This window comes from Amphiura filiformis, chromosome 9 (assembly GCF_039555335.1).
Source record: "Amphiura filiformis chromosome 9, Afil_fr2py, whole genome shotgun sequence".
NCBI lineage: Eukaryota > Metazoa > Echinodermata > Ophiuroidea > Amphilepidida > Amphiuridae > Amphiura > Amphiura filiformis.
Genome location: NC_092636.1, coordinates 25,426,678 through 25,438,036, shown reverse-complemented (window position 1 = coordinate 25,438,036; position 11,359 = coordinate 25,426,678). Strand labels below are relative to the sequence as shown.

General features: G+C 34.2%; 1 protein-coding gene across 1 annotated transcript in view; it reads left to right on the top strand.

The window, feature by feature from the left end:
• Positions 1–1,203: 1,203 nt before the first annotated feature.
• LOC140160794 (guanylate cyclase soluble subunit beta-1-like) overlaps positions 1,204–11,359 on the top strand; it is a 43,397-nt gene continuing 33,241 nt past the window's right edge. The window contains exons 1-2 of the mRNA XM_072184100.1: positions 1,204–1,332; positions 1,543–1,616. Of these exons, the coding sequence (XP_072040201.1) occupies positions 1,330–1,332; positions 1,543–1,616 (77 nt within the window). The 5' untranslated portion in view covers positions 1,204–1,329. The remainder of the gene's footprint in view (positions 1,333–1,542; positions 1,617–11,359) is intronic.

Genomic DNA, 11,359 nt, shown 5'->3' with positions numbered 1-11,359 from the left:
CTGTTTTTTATATGTGGATGGAGTTGAATGGGGCAAGTGAGTTACTAGATCTAGATGACTGGCAGCAGACGCAGACAAATATTATCGGGTAAAATCGGTTATAAAAAGATATTAGTAAAGTTAATCGGCAGTTGTTGGACCTCGGATCCCTTTACCGCTCTATCCAGGAAACAAACCTGACTTTCTCTCTCAAATCGACCAGGATGGCTACGCGCCGAAGTGAAGTACATTGAGCAAAATAATTTTGAAATTTAGTAAATGGACAACAACAAAATTTCTCTTGTAAATTTGTATTCCTTTAAGACGAAAGCTACATGGCAGTTTGTTGCGGGCGTAAACATTTATCTTAGCAATACGATAACTTTGGCTAACGACTCGCGCTTGTCAAATAAATACTTGGCATTACAATACATTACAGACCAAAGACTTTTGTATATTATATTTCAAAGGAAGATATCATTCTACACCTCAGTTTAACCAGATATAGTCATATGTCAAAGTAAAATTGTCCGTTTTTATTCCATACTTCTTCAGAATAAAGGTTGTATAATTGTTCAAATGTTCTATCAAAACTGTGCATTAACGTAGATATTAACGTATCCACCTTTCCTTCTAATTATCAGCTGTTCAAGTCAATAACCTCAATATTTTAACTGTCACATATCCGAAACGTTTCAATCCTTAAAATCTCCTCCCATTTCAGTTGTATATTAAAATTAAATTCCCAATCGGCTTAACGGTAAAGGTCTGGGTCTCGAACTCTTTTTAGACATGGGTAATCTCTGCCTATTCCAAGCACCATTATTTATCTGATTGAATCGCTTCTAATGGGATTTCATTTAGTGCATGCCATTACTTGAGGGGAGATGGATTAGTACAAAAAATCTCGCAGCTCACTGAGTCTTTCGCTGGTCTCTTTCAATTCAATCATGTCTTCAGTAACTACTTTTACTGAGTGCAGGCAGCGCATACAAGCTAACGATTGAGCTAGAGTGACGGAACTCAAGCGCTATTGCCACTACTTGTATTTCCACCATTTAATGTCCTGTCGTTTTGCGCCTTTCACAGACGTCACAATTTTGTTCTAAACATTGCAGCTTGGTTGAAAAAGATTCACGCCTTGTTTGTAGCAAAATACGATCTTACCCAACAGCGCCTCTTACGTCGAGATTTGCTTGTTTCTGAGCGCTGCATAGTCACCATGCATCTAAAGGTAGTTGGATATTGCATTCGAACTCAGGCGAAACAAGCACTTTGTTCATTGAAGATATGCGTTATCCGTGTATATGAAGGTATTTCTTCAGTAATTAAAACTAACCAGGACTGAAAATGGTAGGTAAAAATGTTTTATTGTATAGTTTATTGGTGTATGTTTTAGCGGTTATTTTGATGAATGCTTTCATCTTATTAAGTTTAGCGGTGTATTATGTAACATTTGCATGCGACGCAAATATGTGATTATTTAAATTAATTTGTTGCTTAAATCTTGCAAACTTTTTAATTTATATTGATTTGTTTCTTTCATTATCGATTTAATTTCAGTATGGTTTTGTTAACCACGCCTTGGAGCTGTTGGTGTTACGAAATTTCGGAGAAGAAAAATGGGAAGAAATCAAGTGAGTACTATATAACGTTTATATATTTCTGTCAAACTAATGCCCACATACATCGCTAGCGTAACTATTTAATTTATATACGATAAAATACGAGCTAGAAGCTCCATATAAACACATATTACGGCGCTTGTGTAATGCATGACTTGATGTTAAAGTGAGTTGCAGCACAAGCGTGGTGGGCACGCTAGTGACCAAGCTTTTATGAGCGCCTTCGGCACCGGTAAACTAGTGCGCTACAAATTGCTTGGTGTGGCCAACAGGGACTACATCCTCAAATGAAAATCTATAGACACTTTGTTGTACATCTCCTGGTTATGGATTAATATATCAAATAAAACAAGTTGATTTGTTGGGTAAACATTTTAAGATAATTGCATTATAAAATGTAACCTTCTGCACGAACGAGTGATTTACAAGTGTATGAGGTGGTTAGGGCACACACACACTATGGTATTGTACGAGATGAGTGTGTACTTGATAAACGTCGCACCTGTGTGAGGCAAACGGACATTAAACCAAGCGAGTGAATTAGCATAATTATGAAAGCAACTTTTTACATCGGATATTGCATGAATCTAATTTTACACATGTACACGTTTGATATATTACATATTGTAGTGATAATGATAGGTAAACACATTTTTTTTTAAATGACCTTTTTAATAAAATAAATGTAAGCTGTATAAATATACATTATAATATATTATATTATGTAAACGCAATATAAATCAACAATTGAGAATTGGTAGTATTTGATAAAGAGCGCATCTGTACCGGGACGGACGTTATATTCGAGTAGAAATTAATACATAAATTATACTAGAGGATTCAGGAATATATTGATGAACGTTATTATTTAATGGAATGTAAAGTATGCATTATACTAATATCAAGGAATGAACTGCATTATACTGTTATCATCAATATCAAGAATGAAAATTATCGGGAATAAAATCAGTTCAGTTTTTATAAGACAGCTCATCTAATTGCGAGACCCAAAAGTTTAATAACTGCCCAATGTAATGTTCATTTAATATGCCAGAGAATGACACAAAATGAAACGAATTTAAATAAACATCAGTTAAAGCGCCCTCAACATATGAAATGCTCTAGCTCACAAAAGGGACGGTTCAGTATTTACGTTAGAGCAAGAAAGACGAAATTTTGATAGATTTACACTGATATTAGTATGTGAGGTAAACAAACCTGGCAACATTAATTTCAACGCGAACGCGTGATTGGGCGTTTTTTTCTTGCCAGAATATTTTCAATTGGTTTATTTTCACCCCGCGTGAATAATGGTCGCTCCGTTCGTACGTAGTGTCGTCTGCAATAAAATCCCGCGAGTTTCAATAATTTTAATCATGATTAATTACTTGTTTGTTGGATTATTCAAGAGAATCGCTGAAAGTCAACATTGTCACAGATAGATTTCCCGAAAATAACATTTTCATTAAATTAAGAGACGGGACAGAGTAGTTTTTGATTAATACCTAAACAACACTATTGAGACAACTACTTACGACAAAATGTCAAAACTGGCGACACTACCGATGTAACAACAATCTACACTATTCTATTAATTAAGTTAAATTGCAAATGTAATCTGTCTGTACAACTAACGTATCTAAATAACAGTCCGTGAGAATACTATTTCAGAACGTTTCAGTTCGATTTCTAAGCTTCCAGTTCTGTTTCAACAGTAGCAAACGATCAACAGCGCCACTCACACAAAAGCACTATGTTGTTCACCATAGCGTTTATCTTATGGTAGCCAAGCACTAAGTAATTTAAGATGTAAGCTATAAGCAATTATGATAGGACGGCCGAAGGTTCAATGATCTATAGGGAAGGTATAGTGAAGTAGAGGTATCGTATTTGTATATTGTGCAATCTGATATTAAGTTTATGATTACTAGTAAAATAGCTTAACGCTGGGGCGTCTATAAAGTCCAATTTATTAATTGATTCCAGGGATATTTATAGATCATTTTTTAAATTGCTGATCTGGCCATGGACTGACCTGTGTAACTTGGCGCGTCATAGGATTTTAATGACAGAGAAGAGGGGGAAATGGTCTATATTAGTACATAGACGAATAAGTACACATCAATTCTATCGACATCATCATCATCAGCAGCAGCAGCAGCAGCAGCAACAGCATCAACATCAGCATCATCATCATCCTCATCATCTACATCAACATCATCATCATCATCATCATCACCATCACCATCATCATCATCATCATCATCATCATCATCACTATCATCATCGTTACCGATGCCACCACCATCATCATCACTATCAGCATCATCGACACCATCAACATCATCGACACCATCACCATCATTATAAGCATCATCATCATCGTCAGCAGCAGCAATAGCAGCAACGCAACAACAGCATCTTCAGCATCAACATCGTCATTATAAGCATCATTATCAACAGCATGTCATCATCATTTCTTCATTATAAGCTTCGTTCCGTTCTTTTTCTACTCTTCTTTTATATTTTTCATTATCACAGAAGTTTATTTTAAAAATGACACTGCGTATATCTTACATTGAATCTTACATTGAGCTAAGTCACAAAAAGTGCTGCTAGCATGCGTTTACATATACATGATAAATGACGAGCCATATAATAACAATACTTGTACCTCATGCCTCTCGTCCCCTAATAAATTTCAGTTTCATTGAATACATTTGCACTTAAGTTAGATGTTGCTACAGTGCCAATATTCTTAGATACAGGAGACATGTTGCAGGATCAAGATTAAGAAAGTGAAATGCAACCCAACATTAATGTACTGCAGCGTACATATTCATTCGTTTAATGTCATACACCTGGCAGCTGTAATGATTGGTTTATTAAAATAACTCAAATCTCGTATGGTTGCTTGATGAAATACGTCATTCTTTTGTCTATTGTTTTTGGATTCATTATCTCAATTCTCATATGCGACACAGTCAATCACAGAAGGTCGTTTGTCAAAAACAATGAACAAAATTAGCATGAAAAATCAATTTATGTTATTGTGTAATGTTTTCAGAAACAAATATATCTCAGGAAGTCACAGTCAAGGAATATAAAATATTCAGCATATTGCAGCCTGTGAAATGGATATGAATATTCAATGAAAAATGTTTATTCGATAAATTATCTTCATTGCGTTAACATTCTCCCCTCCCAAGAACAAAGCATCTACCAATAGATACTTCTTTTTTTATAACTTCAAACTAAATTTATTTTAAATATACAAAATATGCCGTTTTTATTTTATTAAAATCGATAGTATTCGCTATATTATTTTATTTATGTTATACTACATTTTCCTTGGTATTAAACACTACTTCCCAAATCAAAAGAGGGTATCTGCCCTGTCGCTATATATAGATATTACGTTTAGATAGCACTCATATAAAAGATTAATGAAACTGACAAACTATTTCAAAACTGTAATGTAACAACCCAATTATCTGTAATTACGGTATAATATTTAATACTTGAATGCCAGATTTATTCACTCCACTGCATGTCGCCGTAAGTGGAGAAAAATTGAGAACTGTAAAGCAATAAATCATAGGAGATGTAGGGGAGATATATACCATTAATCGGAGGAATTCATACAGTAATAAAACAATCGCGTTCCCGTGGATTGGTTAGTCATGCTGAAAATGCCGTAGTGCGGTGAAACTGTGTTGCTTTTGAAGGGCTGTGAGTTATTACTCGACGACGGAACTCTGACGTACAAAAGAGTTCAAAGATTTACTTCATCACGTTTGAAAACATATTACCAAGTAAGAGAGAAATCACTATTCGTGTGAAATGCTTTTCCTCAACTGAAAAACTGTCGTTCTTTTCTAATCTTCATTTGTATTTTTCTTTATCACAGAAGTTTATTTTTAAAATGAAACTGATTGTGTATATCTTACATTGAGACTTACAGTCTCGATCATATACAATGTCACTGCTAGCATGCGTTTATAATATACATGACAATGACAAGCCATATAATAACATTGCAATGTGCCTCATTCCTCTTGTCCCCTTACTCTCAGCTCTATTGTATACAGTTGCACGTAGGTTTGATATTCTTAGGTACAGAAGGAAAACAAATTTGCCAGGTCGAGTTTAAGAAAGTGAAATGCAACCTAACATTAATGTACTGCAGCGTACATATTAATTCGTTTAATGTCACACACCTGGCAGCTGCAATGATTGATTTATTAAAATAAATGGCTGCTTGATGGAATACGTCATTCTTTTCCCGCCAAAAGTAATCAAAATATAAATATAAGAATAGGTAAAGGCTTTATATTCATATTAGGTTATACCAAATGGTGTGACCTTGGGTAGGTATGTAGTGAAATGAAACGCAGATATCCGTGAGATATGTTGTCAAAATTGTGAAATTCTCAAAAAGATATATATTGTAGTGATTTGTTCTTTTCAATACAGTCGTAGGGGTCAACATCAAGTTCACAAAATATAAACAAATCAAAACTGAATACGAGTAATGGCTTACAAAGATCACTTTACTGATCACAGCTTGCGAAAAGAATGAGTCATAATGTAGTCTTCTAATTCAATTTAATTGACATAATTGTGCCAGTAAAGTACTAAAACCTGTAAAATGTCAGAATGGGGCTAAAAGTGAACGATGTCAGAACTTCCTCATCATTTTAAGTGCAAAAACTAATTACTTATATCTTGAAAAAGTGAATAAGAATAATCAAGACTCTTCTTGATATATAGTCATCTAATTAGATTCCTTTCAACGTGATTTACTTTCTTTGGCGTTTTGACCTGATTAAAAACCAAGATCTAAACTTTATATTGAAACGGCAAATATTGATTGACCTCTACCGATATCAGGTTATATTATTATCTAATCATGTACGTCGGTCAGTCCGTTTTCCTATCATATTCGTATTGATATCACTAATTCTACTTCAAATTCAGGTCATATTCTCAATTAATACCTGTGGGTCAGAAACTTCATGTTTTGTCATTTTTGAGCATGCTTGAAAACGTAATATATGAATTAAAACTATTAAATGGAATAGGTCATTTTATTCATCTAATTATTTCTGAGCATATGAACACATCTTCCACTAGACTATTGAATTCCTCTCTGTTCTAGAAATAAATGGCATCCTTCCTGTCTCTTCTATGGTTAACCAGTCTTACTTCTCTCATATTCCTATTTAAAATATTCTTAGTTCCTATTTTCAGTTGAGGAAAAGCATTTCACATGAATAGTGATTTCTCTCTAACTTGGTAATATGTTTTCAAACGTCATGAAATAAATCTTTGAACTCTTTTATACGTCAGAGTTCCGTCGTCGAGTAATAACTCACAGCTTATAATGATTTCAAAAGCAACACAGTTTCACCGCACTCGGGCATTTTCAGCATGACTAACCAATCCACGGGAATGCGATTGTTTTATTACTGTATGAATTCCTCCGATTAATGTCATACCACCTTCACATCTCCTATGATTTATTGCTTTACAGTTCTCAATTTTTCTCCACTTACGGCAACATGCAGTGGAGTGAATAAATCTGGCATTCAAGTATTAAATATTATACCGTAATTACAGATTCCTGGGTTGTTACATTACAGATTTGAAATTGTTTGTCAGTTTCTTGAATCTTTTATTTGAGTGCTCACCTAAACGTAATATCTGTAAATAGCGACAGGGCAGACACCCTCTTTTGATTTGGAAAGTAGCGTTTAATACCAAGGGAAAATGTAGTTTAACATAGTATGATTACGCAGCGAGTACTATGGTGTTTTTCATAAAAAACGCAAATATTATTTTTAATAGTTTGAATTTCAATCTGATACCAAAGTAAAATAAATTATGTGTTAGCTGATGCTTTTTTCTTTATTTTTCCATGAATATTCTTGACCATTTCACATTCTGCAATTATGAGTTATTCCAGTTAAAACCCGTACACCCCCGTTGGAAGACATGACTTAATCTCCAATACAGGGGTGCAGATAATTGAATGGAGTCACCCATATATAGTTCTTGAGTTGATGCTTAATTGCACTTTGATATTTATCCAATCTTCAGTGCTTACAGACAACCGATAGATACATTCACTGCTTCACCTATTCAATCAATGCAACCCTCTCAACACTGTCAAAACACAGTAAATAAATATATTGAGTAATAATTGAATTTTCCGTTTGTATTGCTTTAATAGTATAAATTCAATTAAAAGAACTTTGACTGCATAATTGCTAAATTCTGGCACGTTGTTATTAGTATTTAAGGTGTTATAGTAATGTATTTTTTTCAATAATTGCTGTTGTCATGGATATATAATGATGGAACTGATAGAGGTGTGGGTTCATTAAAATAAATACAAACATTATTTACGACAGCTTTGAATGCTATACAAAACGCGTCAACAAACATACACCCCCACCCCCACCTGTGCGTGTAAATTGTGTATGGCGGGGGTGTGTGCGGTGTGGGTGTAAGGTGGATGAGTGGCTATAGTTAAAGGATTGTTTGTATGGTTGTGCATTGTGGCGGGGCTATGGATGTTCAAGTGTAAATTCAGATTAGGGGATGCTTCTGTGTCAGTAGGAGTGCCATGCATAGCATGCCCCACATGTTAAATCACAAAATAATATCATCTTTCCTTGATTCTTTTTACCATACACCTACTTTGCTATAGACCTGCACAAATATTGACTCCTAATAAAAATAATGTAAGAAAAGACAACATACGTGTGTTTCAATAATTTAAGAAACAAAAAATGTATCTTACACTGAGGTTTACATAATTCTCAGCATAAATGTCACTGCTCGAATGCGTTTACATAATAATAATGTCATTATTAATGATGAGCCATATGATAACACTATAATGTGCCTCATGCCTCTCGTCCCCTAATAACTCTCAGCTCTATTGCACTTAGGTTAGATGTTGCAAGAGTGCCAATATTCTTAGGCACAGAAGGAAAACAAATTTGCAAGGTCGAGTTTAAGAAAGTGTAATGTAACCCAACATTATTGTACTGCAGCAAACATATTCACTCATTTAATGTCAGACACCTGACAGCTGCAATGATTGATTTATCAAAATAACTAAAATCTCGTATGGCTGCTTGATGAAATACGTCATTCTTTTCCCGCCAAAAAGTAATCAAAATATAAATATAAGAATAGGTAAGGGCTTTATATTCATATTAGGTTATACCAAATGGTGTGACCTTGGGTAGGTATGTGGTGAGATATCCATGAGACATGTTTTTTTTTCATTCACGGTATCAAAATATTGGAATTTCTCAAAAACATGGTTTGTTTTACAAAATATGCAAAAACTAATTATACTGATTTGTTCTTTTCGATACAGTCGTAAGGGTCAACTTCATGTTTACAAAATATAAAAACAAATCAAAACTGAATACGAGTATTAAATGGCTTACAAAGATCACTTTACTGATCATAGCTTGCGAAAAGAATGAGTCATAGTGTAGTCTTCTAATTCAATTTAATTGACATAATTGTGCCAGTAAAGTACTAAAACCTGTAAAATGTCAGAATGGGGCTAAAAGTGAACGATGTCAGAACTTCCTCATCAGTTTAAGTGCAAAAACTAATTACTTATATCTTGAACAAGTAAATTAAAAAAATCAAGACTCTTCTCGATCTACAGTCATCTAATTAGATTCCTTTCAACGTGATTTACTTTCTTTGGCTTTTTGACCTGATTAAAAACCAAGATCTAAACTTTATATTGAAACGGCAAATATTGATTGACCTCTACCGATATCAGGTTATATTATTATCTAATCATGTACGTCGGTCAGTCCGTTTTCACATCATATTCGTATTGATATCACTAATTCTACGACAAATTCAGGTCATATTCTCAATTAAAACCTGTGGGTCAGAAACTAATGTATGAATTTAATATATTTAAGGGAATGGGCCATTTTATTCATCTAATTATTTCTGAGCATATGAACACATCTTCCACTACACTACTAGCTGAATTCCTCTCTGTTCTAGAAATACATGGTATCCTTCATGTCTCTTCTATACCAGTCTTACTTCTTTCATATTCATATTAAAATATTCTTAGTTCCTATTTTCAGTTGAGGAAAAGCATTTCACATGAATAGTGATTTCTCTCTAACTTGGTAATATGTTTTCAAACGTCATGAAATAAATCTTTGAACTCTTTTGTACGTCAGAGTTCCGTCGTCGAGTAATAACTCACAGCTTATAATGATTTCAAAAGCAACACAGTTTCACCGCACTACGACATTTTCAGCATGACTAACCAATCCACGGGAATACGATTGTTTTATTACTGTATGAATTCCTCCGATTTATGTCATATCGCCTTCACATCTCCTATGATTTATTGCTTTACAGTTCTCAATTTTTCTCCACTTACGGCGACATGCAGTGAAGTGAATAAATCTGGCATTCAAGTATTAAATATTATACCGTAATTACAGATATATCTGAGTTGCTACATTACAGTTTTGAAATAGTTTGTCAGTTTCTTTAATATTTTATTTGAGTGCTCACCTAAACGTAATATCTGTAAATAGCGACAGGGCAGATACCCTCTTTTGATTTGGGGAATAGCGTTTAATACCAAGGGAAAATGTAGTATAACATAATATGATAACACAACGAGTACTATGGGGTTTTTTCATAAAAAACGCAAATATTATTTTTAATAGTTTGAACTTCAATCTGATACCAAAGTAAAATAAATAATCTATTAGCAGATGCTTTCTTCTTGGGCGGGAAGAATGTTTACATTTGAATTCCACACTTCAGTTAATAAGGTCATGTCTTCCACAGGGTCATGGGCGTCCATCCCGGGGGGACAGGTGGGACGTGCCAGCATCGTTCGGCAAAATGGCCCATTTTTGTTCTTTTCAGCCACTTTTTGCCAATTAAGGCCGATTGTCACCCCCCCCATATACACACACATTTCAAGCCGGATTAGCGCTAACGCACAGGGGGTGTATGGGTTTCAACGGGCATAGCACAATATGCTGAATACTTTTAGTATTTTATATTCTTTGTGAATGTGACTTCCTGAGATATATTTGTGTCAGAAAACATAACATAATGAAATAAATTGATTTTTCATACTTTTTTCTACAAACGACCTTTCGTGATTGACTGTGTCACATATGAGAATTGCGCATAACGAATCAAAAACAAAGCTGTCAACATAGATGTCATTCGGTTAATGATTGTTCATCAAACACATGACTTAACACTAGAATGCTCAAAATACCATCATAATTATTTGCTAATGTAATGTTTTTCAAATACTTGATATACTTTAACAATTTGCAGAACAAAGGAAAATAGTCCTGCCAAGACACTCTGTTGCCGTACCCTTCATGAAACCATGTTAAGTTAAAAACATTATAAAGCTAAAATTAGTTTCCTGAGCGTACCTTACTCGTAACGCTTGACATTTACCAAACGTTAAATGTTATTGCCTTAAACTAAACATTACCTTATGTTATCATTAAGGCATAAATAAAGGAATGTGTACATGGTGAAATTCAATCTACAGTTGAGACGCCAGTGATATTTCAAGGTCACGTGCAATGTCTAGTAACCATTGTCGCAGATGACAGAAGAATCAGGTTTTACCATCAACTGATACTCTTCCTTTTTAGGAACGGGATATTATTTTGTCACACCAACATTTTTAAAATATTTAATCTACA